The sequence below is a fragment of the Sylvia atricapilla genome, chromosome 12, assembly GCF_009819655.1.
Source record: "Sylvia atricapilla isolate bSylAtr1 chromosome 12, bSylAtr1.pri, whole genome shotgun sequence".
Lineage (NCBI taxonomy): Eukaryota > Metazoa > Chordata > Aves > Passeriformes > Sylviidae > Sylvia > Sylvia atricapilla.
In genome coordinates, this window is record NC_089151.1 from 6,081,722 (window position 1) to 6,109,346 (window position 27,625).

At 42.5% G+C, this 27,625-nt stretch overlaps 2 protein-coding genes across 3 annotated transcripts in view; one reads left to right on the plus strand and one right to left on the minus strand.

Moving 5' to 3' along the window:
- The window catches only part of MAF (MAF bZIP transcription factor), a 187,062-nt gene extending 170,279 nt beyond the window's left edge, over window positions 1–16,783 (plus strand). The window contains exon 3 of the mRNA XM_066327563.1: window positions 16,247–16,783. The gene's annotated coding sequence lies outside the window, so the exon portion shown is untranslated. The remainder of the gene's footprint in view (window positions 1–16,246) is intronic.
- Window positions 16,784–16,878: 95 nt separating this feature from the next.
- WWOX (WW domain containing oxidoreductase) overlaps window positions 16,879–27,625 on the minus strand; it is a 476,595-nt gene continuing 465,848 nt past the window's right edge. For both annotated transcript variants that reach the window (XM_066327560.1, XM_066327562.1), the window contains exon 9: window positions 16,879–17,573. In XM_066327560.1, coding sequence (XP_066183657.1) covers window positions 17,385–17,573 — 189 coding nt within the window. In that variant the 3' untranslated portion in view covers window positions 16,879–17,384. The remainder of the gene's footprint in view (window positions 17,574–27,625) is intronic.

Genomic DNA, 27,625 nt, shown 5'->3' on the forward strand with positions numbered 1-27,625 from the left:
AAAAAAAGACATAGAGGGGAACTCCAAGATTTGCACATTTTGGATGCTCCCTGCAAAGGTGAGTGGTCACCAGGTAACATCATCAGCCCAGGCTGACCTGGCCACTGCCACCAGGCTGGGTGAGCACCAGCCAGGCAGTGGGGACAGGACAGAGGGGAGTTTCCAAATTTGACAATCAGGGCCTCAAAAGTGACTCAAACTTCAGCTTCCTACAGCTGAAGCCTTTGAAGTTCTGAAGTTCTGATCTGCACCAAGCAGGACTGGAGAAGAGCAGGGCAGAGATTTCACACCTTCCCACTGCACTTGCAGGTGTAGGAGGGAAATGAATGACAGGACAAGAAGAGCATCAGTCTGCGGCAGTGGCACTTCCAGGAGGGAAACGTGATCTCCTCTGTGCTCAGTGAGATCCTCAGCTGCTCACAGCACAGGCCCCTGCCCAGGCTGGATCAACTTTTCTCTTGTATCCATCATCCTTCTACCAGTTGACCCTTGTGGACTTCTCCTCCTGCTCTGAGCCTCCTCCAGGTTTCAGCCTGAAAGCACTCAGTGGGAGAGGTCCAGGAAGGTCATACTGCAATAAACATGAGCTCCTACCACAAGGGACACAGCTGTGGGCTGGAGAGTGCAAAATCAGTGCTGATAACTGGGATTTCCAACCAGAAAACTTGTCATGAGGAGATGGGGACAAGCAGCACCAGGCAAGAGTTGCAGTCCTTTCTCTTCGAGGAGGGCAAAGAGCCCCAACCACCTTGGCCAGGAAGGGAGGAATGACAGCCTGGGCCACATGTGGTGCTCCTCTTGTGGTCATATCTGTGCTCAGCACCTCCATGCAAGGCGAGCTGCTTCCATCTTCAGCAGTCGGGAATCAAAACGGTTTAAAATGCTGAGAAAACAAATAATTACAATACTTAGCACCTGGCTTACACTTTGCACATTGACAGCGCTGCACAGCCATCAGCTAATGAACTGAATGAGGTGTTCAATTACACCATGATTGTTAACGCTCAGTTAAAACCTACAAAACTGAGCACCAAATGGTGGAGCTGCAATTTCAGCTGCCAGCTTCTAGGTACTTCCTTCATAATCACGGGTGGTGCTTAGCAATACTTAAAACAATTCTATTTCTCCTCTTCCACCAGCTTTTCCTGATGTTTGTGGGCAATGGCCTATCTTAAACGAGCCTCTGCCTTTCTGGGAGTTTGTAAATCTTGTGTTGCAAGACTGTGCAGTGTATGTGAGGTATGCTAGGCAGGCTGTTGATACTATTGGATGAAGTCTCTGTTGCAAGGCGTTGGTAAACCCATGATACACCCAGGAGGAATAAAAAAAGGGGGAGGAGGGTGTTGTTAAATAGTAAAAAAAAAAAAAAAAAAAGACCAGTCTGTAAAGTAACTAAACCATTCAGCAAACTGTTTATATCTCCCATAATTGAAACCTGACCAAGCCTTGATTTTTTTTTTTTATGGTTTAGAATTTGGTCAAACTTTCATCATCTCCTTTATCCAAGCAGACATGCAGACACATAGGTATAACAGCCGAATGATCAGCTGAAAAACTAATGGCTGAAGCATGTGATAAATTGCATTTACTCTTCGCCTTTAGCTGTATCACCCATATGTTGGCCATCTCCTTTGCCCTGCACGAAGTGATCCAACTCTGTGGGACTACTTCTCCTGTCCTGCTTCTCCTTGTAAGATATGCTTTGTGCCTTTCAACAGCCAGCCATAAATCTGCTCCTTCCTTTTCATCCCATTTCGTCAGGCCTGGCTGTCCCCATCATGAGGGCTTTAGTGACCACACAGCTCCAGAGATTTCCTCAGCAGGAGCTCCCACAGCTGCCCAAATCCTGCCCATGTTGTCCTGGGAGGGAGAGGCAGCACGTCCACAAAGTTCTCCATGAGTGGGCTGAGATGAATTACGCTTTCTCCAGATTTTGCTGTTTAAAGAAACTCACACTTCTGTCTCTGCAAGCATCATTTTACTCTGAATTTTATAACCATAGATTAAAAAACTGTACAGAAGTGTAACTGGCTGCTGTTTCCTTTCCCTAACCCAGTTTGCACTGAAATGACAACGTTTCCCCCTTTGTTTTGCTCTGATTTCAGAGCACCCTGAGTACAAGGTCATGGGAGAAGCATAACCTTGTCATCAAGGTTTTGATGCCTTGGGTGAATGAGAGCTCTCAGGGAGAGGTTTGGTGCCTCCAGCCCTGGTGCTGGCAGTGTGGGGACTCCTGGTGCTGGCAGTGTGGGGACTGTCCCCTGTCTCCTATTCAACCACCTTTATTCAGGTCAGCCCTTGCACTGCACCCTGCTTGTGTCTGGTCTTTCTTTCTGGACATCGTGGGGATTTGTTAGATGTTGTTTCAGTGTTTACCCCTAAGAGATTGAACAGATCTTACAGTTGTGGAAGGGAAAGAAGTAGAACCTGCCAGGTGAGAGAAAGAAAAGACTTTAAACTTCTAAACTTGAGCTACCAAACTTGAGGGCAGGTATAACAAAGTGCAAGTACCCCCTGCCTCTCAGAGAGGCATTAGCAATGTTTATGTACTCCTGTTTTTGCAGACTCTGAAGACACACAGAGCTGCAGTTGGACTGAGATATCTGCAGGCATCAGAGCCCTGCAAGACCTCAAAATATTGCTGCTATAGTGAAGCATTTCTGGCATTTGAAGTGAGAGACTGGGACAGAAAATTCCAGGGATTTAATCCTGGTTGCGCTAGTGAATTATGGTGTGACTCTGAGCAGAGTTTATCTTGCCTTTCTGTGGGCATTCAGCCTGTGGGACTGCAGAGTGAGAGCCACAGGACCCAGGTGAGCTGGCAGGGATGAGGACTTCATCACCAGGTTTGATTTATAAATATAGCTCTGGAAAATCATACATTAATTAGTTGGAATTGCATTAATATCATAATGGAAGTGATTTTTTTCTTTCCCTTTGGGCTGAGGGAATAAACAACTCTCCTACAAGACTCTTTTATAGAACAAAGCTATGAAAGCAGCAAAGATGGTACTTTTAATGAAATGTGTACATTTACTTGTAAAAATGCTCCACGGATGCATACGCTGGGTTATAAACAAAGAGCTGAAAATGTGTGTGATCAGCAAGTATACAACTAGCTACTAATGAGGTGTATCTCATTTAGGAAAACCTACTCAGCTGCCTGGGTTTTGTTTGGTGGGGGACAGGACAGGAGAGCAGGAGAAGGTGGTGGCTGTGCTGGAGGAGCAGCCAGAGCAGAGAAAATCTCCCTCATCCTCCATCCTAGACATTCAGGCCAGACCCATTAGCATCTCTTCTAATAGAATCTGGGTTTTTTTAACTTTTTCCTTCTCCATCTCGGAGTTTTTCACTGTCTGCTAGAGAGAAGCCCCCTTGGGAGAGGAGTGATCAGGAACCCTGCACTGGGCTCCTGAATGCAAACACTGTGGGGCCAAGCTCCAGCCCTCTCTCCAGGGCAAGGCACCAACACATTTTCGACACAATTGGAGCAGTTTTAAGGAAAGCAGCTCTGCTCTTGGCACCTGTGACAAAATAGAACACAGTCAACCTCGCGTAAAGGAGCCCTTAAAAAAGAAAAGTGGGCTTCACAAATGAAACTTTCTTGGCTATGATCATTAAAATAAATGGAAGCAAAGAGATTAATAATGGAGTAACCCAAGCAAATCAGACAACATAGCCTGTCTCCCATCCACTTCCATCTGAAGTTCATTTTGGCTCATGCATCTGAGTATGAGTGAGTTTTCCTGATTGACAGATGATAGCTCACATCCAGGCATTATTTTTTTTTCTTCTTTTTACACTCAAAGAGTTTTAGAAGGCCTGGCTTTGGAAATACCCATTGTCTGAGCCCAAAAATATATAGGTGGTTTCTAAATTGATTTTTGTAGACAGATGCTATTTCCATTTCATTTCACTTGAGAAGAAGTTATTTGTACAGGTATCTTCCTGGCTGTGATAAACAGCAAAATACCAAAGGCAAAAAAACCCCCAAACTGAACCAAACAAACAAACAAAAAAACCCCACCAAACCAAAAAATAAAAAAAAAAAAAAAAAAACAAAAAAAAAAAGAGAAAAAAATAAGTTAATGACTATTTTTTACCTAGACAAAGAGATAAAAATAAAGGCACCCACTAATCCACCAGACTCAGTGTAAGACCATGGTGAATACCGTGGCATTAACCTGGAGAAGCATCTTCCCACGTGCTCAGCACATGAATAACCCCAGTCAGAGCCTACCCTCACACACACATGGTTAGGCACAGGCTGAAGCACTTTGCTCTGCAGTGTCAGCAGATGGTTTGCAGTCCTGCACCCCACTCCTTTGAAACCTGGAGGCTGGACCTGAAATCTGGATCATCCAGGAGCCCTTTGCAGTGTTGAGCTGCAGCCCCCAGCCTGGTCCCTGCTGTTGGGGCAAGGAGAGGTGGCTCCAAGGGTAGGAGATGGGTCTGGGGCAGAAACATCCGCCTCCTGAACACCTCCCAGCCCTGCTGCAAAAGGCATCTGGTTTGGAGAAGGCTGTGGGGCTGCTGCCTGCTCAGCCAAGGGCTGGGAAGGTGTTCTGAATTGGCTGAATTCCTGCAGAAAGGCTTGGACTGATGTGGCTGGGATCACACTGCTCCATTAAGGCCGTGGCAGGGTTTACTGAGCCCTGTGCAGGAGTCTTTTTATTATTACATAACTTCAAATAAAATAAATAAATCATATCCCTTATATGCTACTCTGGTAGGTGCAATGGAAAAAGCAAAGATGGATGGATAATATCCCATTTTAGCCTAACAGCTGTACAGTTTCATGTTATATTTACACTGATATTTAGCTGCATCAGTATCAGGATAATAAAATCATTTTTTAAAGATCAATAATTAAACCTAGATTTCATTATTATTCAGACCATACAAATTCACTGTTGTATTAAACACAATACAAATATCAGACTGTTTGTCATTGTACTCACACTAATTGCACATTCTAGCACATTATGGGGTAATGATGCTTGAAGTTACCAAACAGTTCAAAGATGAAAGGCCACACAGTCAAAGATTTTAAAATAAAGCTCCTGATTTGTGAATTTATGGTAATGCGCTAGATTTGATCTCTTCCCCTCATATAAATAGCTACATATAATTATATAATGATACAATAATTAGCTTGTAGTCCCACAGCAATTACAGAGTTATTCCATGGGTGTCTGAGCCCTGACAGGGATGGTGATACCTGGCTTTGCCCCCTGCCTCCCACTCTGCATCTCTAACTTTCCAGTGGTTGCACATGTGAAAATATCCTCAGCTTTTTTGTGCCCACTTTGCTGTGGATTTTGCCAAGGCTCTACTTTTATCTCTGGTTGCTGGTTCTGTTTAATTGGTAGTTTGCAGATAATAGAAACACAGAGGAAGATTATTCATTCATCTTCAAAGAGCTGGAAGCAGAGAGTCTGGTGGGGCACCCAGGAAGCCTTGCAGAAGACTGAAATGGGAAGGCAGCATTTTTATCACCTTCCTCATTCAGAAAAAGAGAGAGAGAGCAAGAAAGAGCGAGGCAGCCTGACCAGGAGCCAAAAGGAGATGATTATGTGGTTATCCAGAGGGATTCTTTCTATTACTTGAAAAATCAGAGTGCAGATTTAGAGAGACAGGTTGATGTGCTCAGGAAGATCAATGAATATGAGAGGGTCATTGATGGCATATGCTGGGGTTTAGAGGTAAGTGGCAGCTTTGGAGGCCGTGACAGGAGGAGGGAAGGAAGCAGCTGGTGGTCAGGGCCGTGTCCTGGGCTCTGCCCTGTTAAACACAGTCCCCTCCCCAGGGACAAGAAGTGGCACTGTGGCCTTTAAGGGGGAAGCTGGATGAGATTGCACCCATAGATGTCAAGGAGTGAAATGTCAAGAACAAGCAAGTGTGAGAGGAGCTCTGTTGGGTCTTAGGACACGGGAAGTGGTGAGGAAGGGGCTCAGCAGTGCCTACAAAACTCAAACAAAAACCTCACCTAACCAAACACTCAGTATCCCATGGGGTGAGAGGTCTTTCAAGTGTAAATATTTACCTGAACGGTTCTTTTATTAAAACACCTTGCAAACCCTTGTCATGAACAGTTTTAAGATGCTCTCCTGTTCTCTGCAGCCCTTTTATTCCTTCCTCCTGGTCTGTAGTCACCTCAGCACACACACCCAGCCCGTGGTCAGGCAGCAAAAGCCCTTGGTCCTGCTTTTCAGCAGAAAAACCATCCATCTGTTATGCATTGATAGAGAGAGAGAGCTGCTGAAGATACAACAGCTAGAAATATTTTTCTTGGCAAGGAGGAAGAGTCTTGGAGAGAAAGCAAGTTAGGGACAATAAAGATAGCCAGGACCTCTGGAGCACTGACCTCCAGACGCATCCAGGGTCATGACGGAAAGCATATCAAATGTTAGCAGATATCAGGGGCCAAGAATTAATTTTAAGGAGGGCTGGAAGATATTCTTGTAAGTTCAGTCAAGATTTTAAAGCAATAGTGGCAGTTTCTAACATTATGGAGCTTTTCGCCTGTTCATTTCACCTACTGTCTTTGCAGAGGCATTCATATTTCCAAAATTCAGAAAGCTAAAGTCATTGATTCTTAACTTAGGGCAATCCACAAACCCAGGAAATTTATTTTTCAAATGGTTGGTGTTGTATTTGAGTTTCTGCAGTATTTTTATATGTGTGAGATAAAAAGATATATGTAAACATATATTTGCACATGTATATCCATATGGACTGTGTCTGGGAACAGAGATCCATGCAAAAGATGCCATTAACTTCACATTCAGGAGTAAAGGCATCCATGTGAATAATCAATCTGCTGTTGAGAAAGTATTTGACTATTGTAAAGTGCCAAACCAGGGGACTGATATAAAAATCAGAAAGGCTTCAAAAACCAGGGGACAGATATAAAAATCAGAAAATTAAAAGCAATCAGATTATTCAGATAGAACTCTTGTATTTCATTCTAAGTGCAGTAAATATATGGATTACTAAGCCAATAAGACCAGTGAGGCAAAGACTGGATCGTGCTCTGGAAAAAAATGATTTCTTATAATTTTTTTGTAATTTCTACTTGTTCATGGACATAAAACAAATATTTAGCTGACTGACTGACCAATTTGCCAGTAAAAGTTTGAAATGCAATTCAATTGATCATCATGGATGGGATTTTTACTCCCTTATTTATTTTGAAGACAAATTGCTGTAGTTTTTTTCCCTCTTTGTTAAAGTCCATTTCAAGTGCTCCATGTGCAATTTGCACAGTGAAATAATAAGCTCTTGCAGTGACTTATACAATGTTCTAAACCTTGCTGAGCTCTCCCTGTGGGTGTCACTCATTCCAGAGGTGCAGGAGCTCTGGGATGGTGCCTTCAAATGGTTCTTCAGGGCTTCAATGCCAGTCTGTGCAACGGCATTTTTAGCTCTGTTTTTGGGGCACTTAAGCTCTTCTTGCTCTTCAACAAACAGGTCACCATCTTTGTTTCCACTTTTGGTGGGGTTTAGCCTCATACAGAGCAGGCACAGATGGAGTAAGGCAATTGTTCAGAGGGGGTTGTTCCCAAGAATATCTGAGCACCAGCTCAGGGAAGTGGTGGTGTAACCCACAGCTTTGTCCTTAGCCCTTGCTCTGCTGACCTGGGGAGGGACCAGGGGAAATGCTGCCTTAAGGATTCCTGCTGCCCCTCAGGCACTGCCTGATGGGAGAGGAGGTGAGGAGGGATTTGCCCCGAGAACTGCCTGCTATGACCCCTAGAAAGGGATGACACACTCAGCTGAGGTGCTCTTTGAGATTATCCGACAGGGGAATGGACAGGATTCAGCTTTTACTTGTGCAAATGAAGGTGGGAAATCCAGGATAAGTGTGAAGCAGGCAGGATGGCATAAAGGTGCTGGAAAAGGAATAATAAAAAGCTGTCTCCTGGTTCATATTCCATGGTGTGATGATGCATTCAAGGGTGAGAAAATGTTGGTGAGGGAAAGCAGACTGACCTTTGTGGGCACTGACATGTAGCAAAGTGGCTGCAGAGCAGCCCTGTTTGCTCACCAGCACAAACCAAAGCCACGAGAGCAGAGGCAATGGCAGAGCACGTGGGACTCTCTGCTCTGCCTGTATTTACATAAAGAAATTTCACTTCAGCTAAAGCTTCCCTGGGAATACGTGGGAGGTGGGGGGAGCTCTTCAGTGGAGGATGCTGTCTCAGCCTTATATAAATACCTGTAGAATTGCTCAAATAGTTCATTAGTAGCTTATGAGTTTGTGTGCCTGCATTCCTCACTAGCTCTAATTGCAAGGATGTTGATTCCTACTGCATCCGAGTGAACAGATTCTCTGCTCTATTGCACCATTAAATGAGGTGTTACTGTGTTTGACTCGAGCTGAAAAGGATCCCTTCCCACTTAGTAAAGAGACTGGCTAGGGCTGACCTAGCTGGGGACAGATTTCCTTCCAAATCACAGAGAAATACTCCTGAATATGAGATGTTAATTGTGGCAGGAATTAAGGATTAAACAGTCATGGCTTCAGGTTACTAGTGGGAACTGAAATCAGGATTACAAAGGAAACTGGGCCATGCCCTCACAATGCTATTACCCCAGTTCTTGAATCTAAAAAACCTTAGAAACTCATCCTCAGTGACCAATAAAAACTAGTCTAAATTGTGCTTACTGAGGCCTGAGGAAAGGAGTCATAATTGTGCAGCCATAGTTTGGACACCTTTCAAGGCAGAAGATAACATCAAGGGCAAAGGAGTGAATTTCAGCCCTGATTCAGACCCTCTACAACCTTCATTGGGGCCAGAGCTCCAGCACTGGCCACAACTCCACTTCTTGCCTGGGAGAGTCACACCCCACGACAGAGCCAGCCACTCACACCTGGAGCCCCTGAGGAGAGAGCAAACACCTTGCATGAGCATTTCTCTGTGGGCAGAGGCACAAGGAGCCCCTGTGTGAGTTCAGCCCCCAGCCTGCAGGAGCCCATCACCTCCACACCCCACAGCACCTCCTGAAGGGCTCAGAGTGAGCCAACCACCCAACTCACACTCCTGGGGGAGATGCTCACATGGGCTGAATGTTGATGATGGCACCAAACCCTGTTCCTGACCCCAGAATGCAAAGCCAGGGAGATGAATAGGGGGGAAGAAAAAAGGAAATTCTGTGGGTTAAATTTATGACATGGTAGCACATACTTAATAACCAATTAAAGCCAAGATTTATTGGGAGCTAAATTACATTTGTATTATAAATAGAACTAGAATATACTGTTACAGAATAAAAGGAAAACATTTTAGCATTTAATATTGTAAAAGACAAAGCAATCTAATGGACCTTAAATGTTAATAGGTGAAAAGATTTACACTTTAATTGCATTTTCAAGTCATCTTATTTTACTGTGCTCTTTTTTCTATGTACATAGAAATCAACAGTGTGCTGCAACATTATACTTAGTAGCAGCAAGACTGACTTAAGAAAACCTATTATTATAGGCAAGATCAGTTTATTATGTATAAATCCTTGCAAACATTTTAATTGAAATGAGCAGTGGACTTTCACTGACCTTGGCTGCATGTGTGTGAGACCTTCATAGCAAATTAAACTGGTGAAAAGTGTGTCAGCAGCCAAGAAGGGAGGGAGTGTTAACAAGACAATTTCTCTATGTAAAGCCAACAAATATACTGCATTAGATACAGGGACTTTCTTTATGGTAGGGGAAAAAAAAAACCAACCAAAAAAAAAAAAAAAAAAACAACCTAGCAAATGATGAAACTTGAAATTACATCTGATTGCATTATCAATTAATAATTTACATTTACCAAAATATTGCCAGCTACAATCCAAATTTGGGACAACACCTGAGACTGGCATTTTAGGACTGATTTCATAGCATATAGAAATGCTACAAACTTCGCAGAAACCAATTCTTGTGCTCATAAAATTTCTCTTTCAGTTTGTGTTACTGCTTCAAGATTCATCAGCTGAGTTACAGTTATGGCTGAATCTAACTCATATTACATTTGAAAAAATAAATGTGCACTAAAAGTAATTAAAGCATGTTGGTTCATGAATAATACACCATTTTACTACTATTTGCAGAGTATAATGAGACAAGCTACTAAATTGACAATGAATGCTCTATTATGTGATTGCCAACTGTTTTATAAGATATTGAACAGATTCATTTATTCTATCATCATGTGCATTATCAAGCTATTGCTTTTTAATAAATTAATTTCTCCTGCGTCTCCAGAGCCTTACTTTGAAATCTGGCTGAAGGCATAAAGGGAATTAATTCCGCGGTCTGGAGCGGCGGTGCCCGGGGATTGCTCCGGGTGCCCGCGGCCCAGGGGCTCCATTCCGTGGGCAAGGAATGGCTTTTAATAGCCAAAAAGAGTCGCTCCTGCAGGGCAGGGCTCTCTGACAGCTCTCCTTTATCGAGGGCTCTCCTTGCCACACATCCGCGGTGCCCTAAACTGACCCTTGAATTGCTCCCGAAAACCCGCTGACACCAGCCCCTGAGCGCAGAGCAGCGCTTAATCCCCGGCTGGGTGACGGTGTCATTAGGACAGCGGTGGGATTGCGGGCGAGAATCTCCCATCCCAAGGGCTGGGCTGGAAGAAAGGATTATATCCGTGAGCCCCGGGCTGGGGCTGGAGCAGCGCACAAGGTCCTGATGCTGCCGAGTTGCTCGGCTCGCTGGTAAACAACTTCTAATTGCGGCTGCTGACAGGACTCACCGCGTGTAACTAACCTTGCTGCAATGTTATTATTTCTGAAGGCAGCCTTTCTCCGTGTTTTTAACAATAAGTCTGACAGGTGTCATATTAAAAACAGGGCTTAATTCTAATGCAACTATTCCCACCCGCCTTTCCCTTCTCGGTTTTTTTTTTTTTTTTTTTTTTTTTTTTTTTTTTTTTTTTTTTGTGCCTCTGTAATGCATGAATTTCTCCTGCTCATAAAGATTAAAGGAACAGCTTTGCTGGAAGGAAAATACTGGTTTGTTTGTAGTCCAGGTACATTTGAGATGGTCTCAGTACCGACTCCCTTTCTCCTCTCTTCTCCAGCCACACGCCGGCTCGATGCTGGGAGAAAAGAGAGATAGAGAAATAAAGCTTTCCCTGGGATGAGAGGCAATTCAGGAGCCATTGAAGTGAAATTTCAGGCTTCCTTTGAACTGTGACCCGCAGCCGCCGTCCGGGCGCTCGGTGCCTGTGATGCGCGGCTGGCTGCTGTCCACCAGAGACCCAGCCCAGGCCAGCAGCTCGCTCACAACTTTACACCGGATTTAAGTCAAAATGCTAAAAAACGCCGGTGTTCAATCACTGCTAACCGCGTGCTCGGCAGAGAGCTCCCTGCAGACCCCGCGCCTGTAAAATCCAATACGCCACGTAAAGGAAGGGCTTGTGGAGGTGCGAGGGGTTTAGAAGGCTTTTCTCCGTCCCTACTGACTACTTTTTTTTTTTTTTTTTTTTTTTTTTTTTTTTTTTTTTTTTTGTGACGCTGCTTTTCAGGTGCTGGGGCGGCTTCAGCCTCATCCCATCCCGCACAGAGGGCAGAGAACAGAGGGCTGAGCACAGAGGGCTGCACTCTGAGAGGCACTCCCAATTTCCATAACCTTCCCCATGTGTCCTGCCCTTCCTCTCAGGCTGCCTGCAGAAGGCAGAGTCCGTTTCCAAGCCATCAATTCCGGGCTGATGTGATGGTCACTCGGGATCAGGGAGGCTCCCAGGCACTCGCTTCTTCCTCTCCTCCCTTTGCAAAAACTTCCACGTTCCACGCCCGCCAGCATCACACTCACTCCTGGCTAAGAACATTGCAAAGCTGCTCAAACTGCTGCTGTCAAAGGCTAACGCCGGCCCAAGGAAAAAAGGGTGCCTTCTTTGCCAGGAGGGATCGTAGAAATCCAGTGTACAAAGCCCCTAATTTAGCCTGTGCTCACATATCTGCAGGCACTGCACCAGACCTGTGTAAGGTTTCCACATGAACAACGCGCAGGGTGCAGATCAGTCTCAAAGCGTTGTGTAATGTTCAGGTTTTGTAACAGCTCTTTTAGGAGAGTGAAGATAAGCAGTCCAAATAGTCTCACCAGGCATTTGGTGATCTGTTCTGTACCCCCTTAAGGTCAGTGATTTTTGGGACTCAAAAAAAAAATATTATTTCTTCCAATTTTTTTTTCTTCCCCCCCCTGCATAAGCAACTGCCCAGCAAATTGATAAGAGCCCTTTTTAATTAGCTAGTGAAGTTGTATGGCTAATGTTCCATATAAAAGGTCTATAAAACACAGCAGAATTAATAAAATGACTGCTTCTCATTTAATTCAGGTCCTCCAAAGGGATCCATATGTCTTGCTTTGGTCTGTTTGTAATACTTCTCTCCACCACCCAGCCACAAATTGATTAAAATCACATTCCTCACTTAAAACTGGAGCCCAGTTGGTAAGAGATACTGGATAGTAATTAAGGTCTGTGCACAGACACATGAACCCCCATAAAAAAAACGGTACCAAAAGGAATCATTGTGCATCGCTTGGATTATATGCAAACACAGCTCATGTTGACAGCTACCTCTGGATGACTCCATCAGTACACACTTTATCTCCAGCTGTCCAAGTAATTTTCCCAGGATTTCGCCCCTCTTTTTCACTCCTCTCCACACAGATGGATTAGAGCAACAAACGGTTTACATGCTGCACATCATTAGCTATCCTCCCTCACTACCCAGCAGATAACAACTGGGCTCTATCATCCGGACATTCATAACACCTTGACACTTTTACAACTATGCTGTTCTCTGCCAGAGCAATCTTCTCTTTTAAAGCATGAAGCTAATTCACAAAACACCCCTTGGAAAGTACTCTGCAAACGCAACAGGGGTGGGGGAGAGAAGAAAAAGCACAGCCCAGAAAAGGCATCTAGTAAATAACACAGTTAGCAGTGTAGGGAAAAAAAAACCTCAAGAGAAAGGCAGCACATTCTTTCTCTCCACGATACCTTTCTGTTTTCCCTTTTCTTCTGTCCCGCAGTGAAGGGCACCAGCAAATAGCCACCCATCTGTCTGCTGTATTTCAGTGCTTCCACCCCCGTGTCACTCAGGCACATCCCAAGCCTGTGCAGGTCCCCGTGGCCCTGGGGATGGTTCAGCTGCTTCCCTGGGCATGGGTTTCACCAAGGACTCTCTTTGCAAAGGGACCAGTTAAATGTTTCAGTCAGTCATGCATTTACTACTGGGCTCTCCTTGCCTCCAGTCTCAGGGAATCTTGACTCTAAGATTTGTTGATAAAACATTTCCCCTCCATAGGCTGGGACCCTGCTTCAGATCCCACTCGTGCTCAGACATCGGCTTACATTTAGAATAAAACACAAACCTAAATCAGCTACTGTGTGGAAGGAAATACACTTTAGCAGCATTTTCCAAGCCTCTCAGCATGGCCCCTGCCGCCCCAACCATACATTTTAATGTATAGTACACGCTTGTTTAAAAAAGAAATACATAAGGAGAAAGAGTAATTACCGTAGCTTAAATTCAGCCCGATAAGAAGGGCTTGCACAGTCTGAGCAGCTGTTCCACTGCCATTCAGATTATGAAAATATAATCCTAGAGAACCTTGTCAAGATAAATACAGAGCATGAAATGTATAGGCAATTTTTCCCCAGCCACGTATAATGATCAATCTCAAAGCCACAAGTGATACCAAAGGACAAAATAAGATCTGTCTAGACTTTCTCACTTACAAGATATTGATCATTCCAATGGTAAACTGGTTAGTATAAGTGTGTTTGGCTTGAAAGGTCATGAGCTTAACACCTGACAAGCAGTTATTCAACCTTGATATAAGCCAAATTATTGCAGTGTTGCTGGAAAGACTTCTCTAATAAAAAGCCCTACCTGGTCTGAGAATATCTGGGATTTGTCTCCCAGATGTCAAAAGAAAAAGCAGGAAGGAAAAATAAAAGAAGTCAAGATTTGGCATGGGTTTCTGCTGGTTCACCTCCACCTGACTTGGCAAGTAGAGGTCCCAGCAGTCAGCGACTGTCTGGCAGAACAATGGACAGCAGTGGGAGCTGACACTGGTTGAAAAGGCACCTCCTTTCCTCTAAAAACTTCTGGCTCTTCAATCCCAGCAAGGGAGCTTGCTCGCTCACCTGCACGGGCTTGAAGATACGGGGCACCAATATAGGGTCAAAAAAATCCCCATTAAGATGAGAAATGTTGACTTTGGAAGAAAAGCAGGGGGAAAGGGTGGGACAACGCCCTGCAGCGTGTGGGTGGGAAATGTTCCGTGGCATCACCTGCATCTCTCCTTCCCAAATTCCTGCTTCAGACACAGCCCCAAGGCAGCCTCCTCCTGCTTCATGGGCATAACTAGCAAGTGCTTATTAGGACTATTAGGAGCTTGATGTGAATCCGCTGGATCTTTTCCAAGAACTATAAATACCCCATCTATTTTGCTTTATTCAGTTCTTTTTGTTTTGCTGATATGATACTAGTTAAGGTTAATGGGGTTTGCTTTAATATTAGACACAGGATCACTTAACTACCTTTAATGAACACTGGAGTCAATGCATTGTGGAGTAATTCACACAGACATTGCCTCAGGTAAATCAACTGGAAAAATGTAAGCCAGTCAAATAAATAAATCTGGCCGGCTGTAAATGTGCCAAATTTTACACCAAAATATATTTGAAAGCCAATGACTTAGGCACATCTAGGATATTAAAATGGAGGGGTTGGAGTCTGTTTTTTCTCAATTGCTTTTCCTTTTTTAATGTTCCCTGCACATCCCTCCTGAGCTGAAACCAAACTGAGATTGCAAGAAAAATTATTTTCACAAGTGTTTCTAATAGAAACGAGGGCTCTACAGCTTGGCGTCTTGTTTTTTCATTTGGAAAAAGCTTTTTTTATATACTGGCTATCAACACAGGAGAGTGAGAGACAAAGAGGAGAACAGAGAGTGGAAGAAGAGAAATGGAGAGAAAAAAATGAAGGAGAGGAAAAAAGAGAAACTGAGAATGACAGAGTGAAATAAAAAGAAAGAAACAGGGAGCAAGTAATTTTATCTGCATTAGAGAAAATTATGGCAGTGAAATTCTAGGCAGGGCAATACACTGGGATCGATAAACAATAACCAGAAATAAGAACCAGAGGGACCCAAACAACTTGGTGAAGTTAGGGATTAGCTTACCTCATACTAGTGCAAAACTGAAATTATGCCAACATTAAAAGTGCTCTTACCTTGTGACACTGAAATAGAGAGCGGGGTACAGAGGAAAGCCACAGATATTGTTTGAAGGAAGGCAGGCAATATCCTTAAGTACTGAATTCTCACAGAAGTGAACAATATTTTAACAATAAGGAATGAGAGGGGGTTCATTATAGGTTATTAATGTTTGCCTAAATGGAGCAGGAGGCCCAGGCCTTCAGGGCAGTGCAGAGCTCCCAGCATCACTTATTAGTGCCTCTTCTGAACCCAGCAATGCCAAGCTCCAGAGCAGAGCTCTGCAGTGGTACACTGCCTGTGTCATACCAGAGTAATTCTGTCTGGCTGTGAAAGGGAAAAAATAACGGGGGTGTGGGGGCTGTTGCACAGGTGACAGGAGTTAATCACTTTTTCTCCCCAGTTAAACCCCAGACAATACAAGGAATTTGGCTGTAACCATCGCCTCAACTTGCAAAGCCTTCAACCCAGGCCATGAATTTTCAGACTCTGCACTACACCAGCATTGGTCTGTGTAGCACAGACTGGAGAAAATCTCTAGGAGACAAGAAAGAGGGTTTTTATTTTTGTTTTTTCACTCTGCAAAAGGCTGAAAAGAGGCATTGTTCTTTCTGGACTAGCCCCTTTTATTTCTTTATTCCACCAAATGTTTCAATGCAGGATGTGCTGCCCTTGGGGAGGGGGCTGCAGAGAGTCGAGGAAGATGAGTGGGCAGGATTTGTTGTCTCCTGAAGCTGTTGCTAGAGAGGTGGCACAGCAAGGATAAAAAAAGGCCATATATTCTTTACTGCTGCTTTAGGAAAGACTGTGGCATCAGGTAAGGAAGCAGAGAAAGAAGGAGCAGCTGAGGCTGCACTTGGGTAGAAGTCTTAACTAACTTCTGTTCAACAACTAATCCAATGCTCTGTGATTGCTGACAAGAAAAATCATGGAAGGCAGACTGTTAACAATAAAGCAGAAATAATAAGGGGATCAAATAAACTTCTATTAACAATGTGTCCTTCTATTTATTTGTTTATATTCTGTCTACAGAAAATGTGATGCTGGACTGAGGATGGCTTAGAACAACCTTCAGGCATGAAGACAGCTACAAAGCACAAAATACAAAAAATGAACTCAGAAAGAAACAAGAAAAAAAACAGCGTTTTCTTGGCATCAACAAGAAGCTCTTTATTTTTCCTCAAGTTTTCTTTTCTAAAAAAAAAAATGGAACTAAGACATTTGCAGAAATGAGACAAACTTTCTCTTCAGGTGACAATATTCAAGCAAGCATGTTGTTTTATTGAATCTAAATAGAAAGAAAAGACAGATTTGGAATGGCATACAGTATCAGGAGAACTGAGAAACTGTGAACTTTTCAAGGAAAAAAAAAAACCTCCTTAAAACTGTGAACTGAGAAATGGATGGAAATACCATTTAAACCCCTGATTACACTCTGTGTGTTCTTAAGGAGACATCATCATCTTTGCTAACTCGACAGTACTTAGGGAATGGTTTACAACATATCTTTTATTGTAATCTTTTAAGAAAAAAAAAAAAAAAAGAAATATTTAATTAGCTGTGACTTTACCATTACTGTTCAGATGTCTTCCTGCACCTTCTTTTGCTAGACAGCACAGATATATTTTCAGCCAACAGTCAAGGGCAGAAAAGATTCTTTTTCCCTTAATAATCTTTTGATTTGCCACACCCAACAAAATCCTTGCAGGGAAAAAGAATCAACACAACTACCATCTCCCAATCAGTACCTAAAGCCTAACAGACAGCAATTATCAAAATAAGGAGGAAATCCCATATTGGGCTACGCACCTACCCATTAATCAAAACAACAGAAATTATGTGCAGAATTGCTTTCCTAAAATAAGACAAAAGATGCCTCCTTGGGTTAGACTTTGAACAGGCTATAATCAAAAGAAAGAGAACCGAGACTAACTAAGCCCCGGGAAGCCGCTTTGTCCCTTTAACCCGCAGTATTCCCCACCTCCCACCCGTACTTAACATTTTTCACTATGTTGTGACTGCTATTATTTCATTTAACACCGGTTAATCTGTATCTGAGGTACATGGAAACCCTCTAGATGATAAGATTGGACAGGTTCCAGCGTTGGCAGTTTCCGAGAGCGCGCGCACGCACGCCCCGCGTGTTTTTGATCCTTCCAGGAGCTCCCTGCTATTTGGCCTGGCTGCCAAGCCTTTCTTGGATCAGCCTGTGGCTCAGCTCCCAGAGGGCAGTGGCTGTGGCATCGCTCTGTGCCTGCGGGGAGGGCAGGCAGCGGCAGCAGTTGTTGAAGTACATCCCGCCCAGGCCCTCCAGCTCCGCCGCCACCGCGCAGTACACCGTCGTGGCAGCTCCTTGTTGCTGCAATTAAAAAAGAAAAAAAAAATATGAGAAAGAAAATAAGCAAAATCATACAAATATATACAGAGATATTTTATCATTTATTGTCACTGTAATTGCAGCCACAGCCCTTTTTGGAGCCGTGTCTCGTGGAAGCACTGGTGAAAGCAGCGTGGCTGGCAGGGTAACCTTCAGCTGCAGCCCTGCTGAAGGCACTGCCTCTTGGACACATCCACAAACCACCTCAATTTTTCTATTTTCTTTTCCTTCCCTCTAAGAGCAAAAGAAAAGAAAAAGAGAATCTTGAACCACAGCGCCAAGTTCAGGTGTTTTGCCCCTTTTTGGTAAACACCTGGACTGGAGGCAGGAGCTGCCCAGATTGTGTTTGACACCAGAGCAGCTGAGGCAGGTTTAAAAGCAGCACCTCAAAACTTCCCTTTGCATCACAGAAATCATTGACCACATGCCTGGGCATCCTGACCTGCGACACAGCCTGATAGATGGATTTGGTTTGTTTGGGTTTTTTAAACCTCTCATGCAAAATTAACCTGGGCACTCCAATTAAGACCTATCATGTAAAGTGCAGTCGGGATTGGTGCCAAACCTGCCCATGGATCAACAGTCTCCCCATGGCAGTTGTCACCATGAGAGCATTTGTCTGCTGCAGGGAGAGACTGGGCTGGTTCTGCAGAGACTCGGGGCTTTCCACTGGAGTTTTGTTCTGCAGCAACCATTTCTCATGTCTTCTAATGCTTTAAGAAATGGAGTAGATAGATTAGAGGTCTTTGAGGATCAGAAGGGATTTTTAAAATTTTCTTTTTTGCTTTCTCTTCTTCTACCTTTCCTTTTTTTTTTTTTTTTTTTCTTTTAATTTAAATACCAAGTGAATTTACATTCAAACAGGAAGAATGGATTTCTCTGAACTATCCCAACAGAAACCTGCAGATGGAGGCCACAGGATTGGGGCAAGCACCCTGGCATGGGCAATGGGCTATTCCCTGGCACAGACTAAAAGCACAGTGCCAGAACAGCTGGGGAGAGGGCAAGAAGCTATTTTGCTTTGTAAACTATAATTAAAAATAATAGGTGAGAGCGCATTAGCAAAACACAACACTAATTTAAAACCGATAGAGTTTATCTGGCATCTTATGATTATTTATGTACATCTTAGTCCTTTCTGTGGTAACTAATTACGAGCTGATAGGAATCAGAATAAAGAGGCTGCCAAGTGCAATTGAAAAAGTAAATGAAGAGAAATTAGTTGTTGCCGCATTAAGATAATTTAATGGGAAAAGAGAACAGGCTTCAATCTCTTGTGATTTTCCTCCACTCCTTTTTTTTTTTGGCCTTTCATTGTCACAGCCAAGGAAACTCAGGGTGCTGCTAGGGGGGTAAACCTGCAGGAGACCTCTTCTTTGCATTATCATCCTTCAAGAACAGGAAGCAGTTTAAAAAGCCCAGTTCTCCTTATTTGAGGCATCTCAACTTTGCAGCAGCAAAGAAGTGCATATTTGTTTGCAAGACATGCATTTTCCTCAGCAGATGGGATTAAACTGATCATGATGACTCCACATCTTAGAAATTATGTCCCATCACAAGGTAAACCAAAACTGTCTGTATTAAGTATTTTGAAAGGCATATATTTATCAACAGACCAAAATATTTTTAAACTTAGTATAATACATAGTAATCCTCTTATTAAAACCAGTATCTTTTTTAAAAAAAGAAAAAGTATCTTAAAGGTGGTAGCAGAAAAGAGTTCTACTAAAAGTAATATTAATAGAGAACAATAAAATTTCTATGCTCATTTCGACTATCCTATAAAGCTCCACAGTACAGGTATGATCACTGTATTCAGCTGTTCAGAATGTCTCAAAGACCCTAAAGATTGTTACTAGTTTTTTGCAAGCAATTTAACTGGACTTTCATTAGAAAGGTAAAATTAAACTGAATTGCTCAGTGCAGAGCAAGAGCCCTCAAGCTATTGCTGAAAAGCATCTGTCCAGCCAAGCTAAACTCAGGCTATCTCTAATAGAATTCAGCTAATTCATAAAATGGAAGTTTATCAGAGCCAGTTTAAAATCCAACCCAAACAATAATTTATCTTTTCAAATTAGTTGAATTTGACGATGTTTAAACAAAATTCTCGGCAGGCAGAAAAACGTCCCAGAGCAAAACAGCAGTGCTTTATACCTTGAGCATTGACACGAGCTAGACTCCAGAAGAAGAGAATAGTTTTCCCTGTGTGAGCATAGGATATTTACTTTAAGTGATAAAAGATTATGTGGCTGGAAGCCCAAAGCACTTTATCTTGCGATGCCTCCAGTGTTTTGCCGAGAACTGGATGTAAGCAACGTGCCATTTGCTTTTTTGGCTGTGTGTATCCTTAATTCTTTCTAAATGTTTCAATCATGTTGGCTGTTTTGGAAAAAGAAAATTCAATGGTTCTATCATTGAAAGAAAAGTACCTTTCTTATTACTTAAGAGAAATGCAGTCATATTTATCCCTTCATTGGCAGAGGGTAAAGCTTTAGTATCTCACAATTATGGACAAACATGAACTCATCAAACCTAGGAGAAGGCTTCAGACAACCAAACTATGTAACAGAAGGTAAATCCCAGATTCTCAGAGCCATTTAAGCACCTAATTTCCTTTGCGAGCTGGTTGCATTCAGACACTTGAGGATCTGGGTAAGTGACTTGTCCAAGGACAGACAGGAGTGAGCATCAGAGTCACAGGAATCAAATCCCATTTTGGGATGGGAGGGATATCAAGAGGGCTTTAGCCCAACCTCCTGCCTAAAGTGGAATGCCTAGAAACCTCATCTTAGCCATGCTGAATGGGAAGATCCCCAAGGCATAAATCCCTCCTTTGCATCTATGATCCCACAAACCTCTGTGAAGAGCCAGAGCTACAGATAAGTGCAAACTGCCTGCACTGCTGGCCAGAAGCTGCTCTGTTTCTCAGCAAATATTGTTTATCCCTTATGAACACAGTCCTTTGAATGACATCTTTATATGCTGGGCCTTATGACAGTTTAGTAACAAGTTTTAATTTTTTGCTCATCAGCTTTCCTGTTCACATATCATCAGCATACAACAGCGGAGGATGTTAGGGAATCTAATTAGTAAACAATTCCATACTGCTGATACAAGATGAAACATTCTTAAACCAATAAAAAGAGCACTTTAATCACTGTTGAATGACTTTCAATGCCAAGCGGTTTGTGCCATGTCAGAACATAATTTGAAGAAGATTAGAGTACTATATAAAAGAATTAATGTTAACAACTTCGTTAAAAAATGTCTTAAACAATGAGCTTGTCAGTTGTCACAGGCTCTCCCTGATCCATTGTGATTAAGGCCCCCCCTCCCAACAATTTCAGCTGATAAACAATGCTAAAAGCGTCGGGCAACCTAAACATTTTTTTTCCATAGGTCCATCAGTTGTACAGGGTGCTAATCACCAGAGCTGGGGTCAGCCTTCTTTAACCCGCAACAAAGGCAGCGGGTTGCAATAATGAATACACAGGATAAAGAATTTGTGAGAAGCCCAACTGAATCTTTAATCATGCCTCAATGCCATTTCCGATCCAGTCAAACATTTGAAAGCTGCTGGGCAAAGCACCACGCTATCAATCTTCCCAGTGCACGTAAAATTACCCGGGAATCTTGTTTTGGATTAAGTTGAAGAGTGTCTTAGTAATAAGGGTTCATCATTCTCTTCCGCAAATCATTTGTCAGTTTTGTAATACAATCTTCCTCTGCAGCAGGGTGGGATTTATACAGCAGTTGCTGTTTATTTATAGTTGAGGCTCAAAGATCTAAATTATCCATCCTTCTAAAATCCTTTGTTGAGTTGGAAATACTAAGCAGCTACTAGTTCATAGGCATTTATTTTATAACTGCTAGCAGTCAATCTGTAACTGATGGCACTGAATGGAAATTAATACTGAATATCTTAACAGTAAGAGAAAAGGGGTTCTTAAGATACAGTACATGGCAAAACCCTCATTAATATATGTAATGCATCTGTTAGTGTGCTGAGATACCATTTATGTTCCTGGTAAGAAAACATATTACACAGTTAATGTTTAGTTTTTAGATTTGTCTACCTTCAAATGCATGTTTATATTCTAAATTTAGACTTTTGTTCTGAAGCAAGTTTACATTCCAAACATATAAATAATAGAAACAAAGCCATAACTTATCTGTATATTTATCAACTATGAATGAATAGGATCCACTCTAAACTCTGTTAAGAGCACACAGCACTCAACATTGTCTGCCAGGGAGATGGGATCAGCTTATTTGAAAAGGAGGGGTTTATTTTCTTATGAAAAATTAAGGATAAAGGCCAGTTATCTTAGTAGCCTGAGGTTAAGTTCAGCACAGAGCATTTTAAAAGATAGCCAGTGGAAAGAGGTGAATTCAAAATGACATGAGAGGAGACTATTTGTGACAAGGGCCAGATTCAAAGCAAGCAGCTCAAGTGAAATAAAAAGGCAAGTCCTTAAAACTCTTCAGGCTGTTCCTGTTATTCCTATCAGGACTATTAGAGAAGGCCAACACATCCCTAACAGTAAAATATCAGACCCACACAAAGGCACTGTGAGCATACCATTTACAGCTGAATAACTCATTACACAGCAGTGTGAGGTAGAACCATGGAGTCATTGAGGTTGGGGAAGATCACCGAGTCCAGCCACTGACCCAGCCTAGCAACCAAGGTAGTATGAACATATTCCAGATATGAAAACAGTGGAGTGTTCTGTACCTTCTCTGTGCCTCTGATAAGCAACCTGAAGAGTTCATTCTGTTAGAGGGAAAAACTCCTCACCAGCTGGCTTCAGCAGTGGCCATTTTCCTGATTTGAAGTAAAATATAAAATCTCCTTGGAATAACAAACAAAATGATACAGAATCTGTTCCCCCAACGATCAGTCCCACATTATCCAAAACAAACCCTAAAGTGACATTCCTCGAGCCTCACCTCCACCAGGTGGGAATTAGCACAGGTCTGCTGCCTTCTCAGAGGCTCACAGATTGGAGCAGGGGCTGAGGATCTGCTCCATTGCTCATTGTGACCCTGATGCTGATGCTCGGGGAGGGCACAGTGGGGTTTGTGCTGCCTGGGAGCAGCTGGGAGAAAACTGCCCTCAGAATGGATCTGTCTCCTCGTGGTAATGCTACAACTCCCAAGCTGGGATTGTGGTGCAGAGCTTTCTCAAACTACACTTACTCCTTTTTCCTATCAAGTCCAAATCCTTGTGAACAACATGGAGCACAATGACCTCTTCTGAAAAACACTAGCACATCTAAAAATCGTCATGTCCTCATTCAACCTCCAGGATTCCTCAGCACCTGAAGTGTTTTTAGGAGCAATCTTAAGAGTTGTATAGTGATACCACCCATGGCTGAGGCCAGTTGTAGCTGAGGGAGCCACTTCTCAATGTCAGGTGTTACTCTGCTCCTTTTCCTACTGGGATAAGGAACTCAGAGCTGTGAGGAACAATCTCTTTTCCAACAATGCAGTGAACAAGTTTTAGTCCTGCCTGTGAGAGGATGGGAGAACTGCTCAGTTCCTGCTGCAGTCCTCTTACTCAGAGAAGCCCAGATGCACAGTTATCTCATGAATAACACTCAGAATATCTATGTATTAATGTCCTGTAAGAAAACAGGATTCCTTGATTGCTTTTTCAGCAAGGAAATATGAAATTGAGACCTGCCTTTGCTATTTTGGGAGAGCGTGAAACTGAAATCATATCTGCAGCTAAAAAAATAAAACTTTGGAGCTGCCAAATATGATCTAAACTCCAAACTGGGCTCGGTTGACTTCAGGTCCTATTTCCACCCAAGTGCCAGCAGGAAAACGTGACCTGAAGTGACACTGTATCTACACTCCTTTCAAAGCTCTCACTGAACCACATCTGAACCAGAGGTTCTCAACCACCTCCCCTTCCCCCATCACCACAATTAAACCAGCAAAGCATCTCTTAGAAGATAATACAACGGATAAACCAAAATCTATAAGGTCTGCTTTTTTCCCCTCTGATGTATTCCTTTTCCAACTAATTCCCAACTACAAAGACTCAGAACTCCATCAGCTTCTCTACTCGCAAAGCATAGTTGGTTTCAAGCTGTAACTTTTCTTAGTGTCATTAAGACCCTTACACATTTACAGTATTCTTTACATACATTATAGGAGATAAGTGTGCTATGTTCTTTGAGTAAGGAAACTGCAGTAGTTCATGAAAGAGGATTTGTTTTCAACTGCTGAGGCATTAAGACCTAGTGATTATTTCAACTATTCAGTATATGCAGCTATATTTAACTTACATTCTGGGTTTTAACTTTGCAAAAGAAATCATGTCCATTGTAATAAATGTATTTTGATAATGCACCATGTTGTTTGTGTTATGCAACCCCCAGTATGTTCTCAATTACAGCAACTCGAAAACTTCCAACCTCCAACATTCAGTGTCAAACAGATTTCTGCAATTATTCCACAGGAGGAAGAAAAAAAACCCAACAGTACAGGACATCAAGTCAGGAGAACTGTGTTGTTTTCCCCTTTTCAACTTTGCCTTCCCTAGTGATCTTGGACAAGTCACTTCAACTCCACGTACCTCACTTTTCCCAGCTAAAAAATGGGGAGAGTACTCTTATTTACCCACCTCACAGGGGTGTTGTGAGGAGTCGTTCAGATTTATGGAGTGCTTTCACACTTAATTTGGAAAAGCACTGTGTAAGCATAAAGTGTTATATTATAAACAATTGTTAAAATGTGTAGAAGATGTAGAACAAGGTCGGCAAAGTAGCTGACAAAAATGTAATTATCTTTTAAAAATCATGCCTATTTTTCTCTATTGTATAAACTTAATTATTTAACCTGTGAAACTGGTCTGCTCTTCCAGGTCCTGTTCCAGTGTCTTCCCTCTCTCATCCAGTTTTTTTGCCCAGATCACAGAGAACTTGGTAAAACTCTTACTAGCCAAAACAACAGTGAGTTATTAAAAAAATGGATGTTTTAGGGAGAAACAGCCCCTGAAAGGGTGATCCATGCATTCATCTCTCCCACCCTTTGCACATGCTGGGCAGAGCCATCATGGCATACCAGGGGTGGGATTCAGTTGCCTGACATGGATCTTGAGACATCTGAGCTGCCTCAAGATATCCCACGTGCTCCACAGCTGTCTTTCAGAAGGGCACATATTTCCCATAGGTCTGGTATTGTATCTGCCAGCCCCTCAGGGATATCTCAGCTAAAACCACACAATGGATAAGACAACACCAGACTGTGCAACTTAAATGCTTTCGCCACAGCACCTGGAAGGGAGCTGGTTCCCACAGGCAGCACTGTGTTTCTTCCTTTTCCAGAATCTTATTAAAGTCCACAATCAGCTTCTGAAAAATGTTTCAAGGCTGACAGAGAGCCACCTTAAGCTCTAAAAACTATAATGAAGGCTGTGGTTTACCTTGCTCCACCAGCATTTCAGGGCAGGAGCAGCAGCAGTCCTCACAGGCCTCTTTATCAATACCATATTTCCAGGCACATCAGTGCTGCAATTCCTTCTCCTGCCCACCGAAGCCCTGTTCACACCTGATTTACACTTTTAAGACTTCATTGCCCCACTGAAATGGCAGTTTTGAGCACTGGTTGGACTCACAGGCTGGTACGGAGAAGTGGAGCGATGCAGCATTCTGCTCATTTCTAGATTTGGGAAAAATCCCTGAGGAAAATGATGGATTTTCATTTCAGAGAGTAACAGGGTAAGGGTGAGATCAGGTTGAAGAAATGATGCTGCAGTCCATTGCTTGCCCCGTGCTCTGTGTGCCAGCACTGGCCAGTGGAGTGAGAAGCAAGGAGTGTGTCAGGGACAGTCCCTGGACATCTCAGCACTGCTGAGGGCTGCTCACACCTCAGCATCCCTGGCAGCTCACCCTCTGTGGTGCACATCTATACAAACACGATCACAAATACAAATCCTATCACAACTTCTTGGCCACAGTCACACTGGAAATCCTCCTGAGACACATAACCTGCCAGCAAAAGGTGGATTCTTCTGGGCAAGGGCAATTTAAAGAGTTGAGCAAACAGGCTGTTGACACTAAACATATCCTGCCAAAAAAGAGAGATTAGATATACAGCTGCAACTAAATCATCAGAACTGGTCTGACTGATGTTTGGGCATATCCAGATGAGAGTTCATTGAAATCACTTCTGTTATTAACTTATGCTGAATGGAAATGTTTTATGGTTTTGCTGTACTTTAATTATATATATACTTTATATAAATGTATGTATACATACAGTACTGTATATGCTGTATATATTTAAATAGCTTTTTAATACTATTACTAGTCCAGATTTAGACTTTTTCATATGTATTATTGCAAATATCATCACAGTGCTGATATTTGGCTTCTTCCTTCATTGCACCGATAATTTTTTAGACTGAATTTTATTTCACACATGTGTGGAGAAAAAAAAAAAAAAAAACAACAAACCAGACTGCTTTTTAAGGAAGTGACCTTTTGGGACAGATATTTAACAAGCTGTTTGTTTAGGTTTTAAGGATAAAGTCTACTTTTCATCTGTTGATACACATGCACACATATGCACAGACACACACAGTTCAATGCCACAATGCATTGAAAGAACACAGGGTGTTATGATGGGGAAGTATCATGGTACGAAAGTAACTACCAACTCTGTCTTCCAGAAACTAATTAAGGGAATGTATTTTGCAATAATACAGATCTAGCAAACAGGCCTCTAAAGTCTAGGCTTAGAGCTGTAAGCCAGGCACTCCTGTATTATGTATGTGTGATTTTCATAGATAGCCTGCTGTAAAGTGTGCCCTGTTAGTGCATCTTTCAGGCTCCAAGACACTGGTCTTGTTAATATTTCATTTAGTACATACTGTAGAGTCTCATTTATATTACTTCTATAATTAATGGTGATAGCTTAGGCACTGCCTTTACAAGGAGAGATCCCTGTATGTTGGTCGATGGATAATGAGAAACAATAGATATTTCATTCACCAGCAGCTTGTTGCTAGTTAGTAGGAAATTATCGTGTGTACTGTTGCTTTAATTGCCAGGGTAAATAATGCTGCCGCTGTGTTAGTGAACATTTTAAAGCACTTGATGCAAATAGACTAGAAACAAAACACAAAAAAATTACCTTTATTATGCTATACCTTAGCATAGGGAGTTTAAAAGGTATGTCTTAAAACATTTGCGTTCTATCATGCAAATATATCTTAATATGCATGTGCTGACTATTCAACTACTGTATTTTAGGAAATACAATTATGCTGCCTTTCTCTTCTCCTATGTAGACTGTAAATAACTGTAGATCTTTCTCTTGTTTTCCCATGTAAATATATGTAAATATTAACAAGCTATGCATGCTGATATTCTAGGCAATTTCAGGTACTTTTATAATCTGAAGGCATGTACTTGAACCGGTTTGTTAAAAAAAAAAAAAAATCAGCTCTCTCAAATCCTTTAAAGCTCATTAGAAATTAAAGATTTCTTACTAGACTGGTTCCTTCACTCTCAGTTGTTTTTTTGTTTATTTTCCCCTCTGCTTTGCCAGTGCTGTCTCCCAAGACCCGCCACCAAGAATGCACATTCCAAGGCTGGTTTCTCCAAAGCATGGGGTCCCATCTCAGGATGTGATTCACTCCCTGCCCCAGGATGGTGCCCTGCACCATTTAGATTCAACACCATCCCCAGCTGTAAATCTCAGCAGAGTCTCAGAGGGCGGATGTCCATCCCCTTCTCTCTGACCTCTCTCTCTGCTTAATGATCACAGAACCGTAGAATGGTTTGTTTTGGAAGGTTCTTTAAAGATCCTCTAGTTCCAATGCCCTGCCGTGGGCAGGGACACGATCCATTGGGTCAGTTTTGGTGTTTTCTATTCCATTTTCTTGGTGCATAATCCATCAAGCCTGGATTTAATACCACAAGTGCTGTGTTTGAGGGCAGATGCAGGCAGAGCCAAGAGCAGTCCCCATGTCTCTGGTTGTGCTGCAGTCCTGCTGCTCACTCAGACGTGCTCCT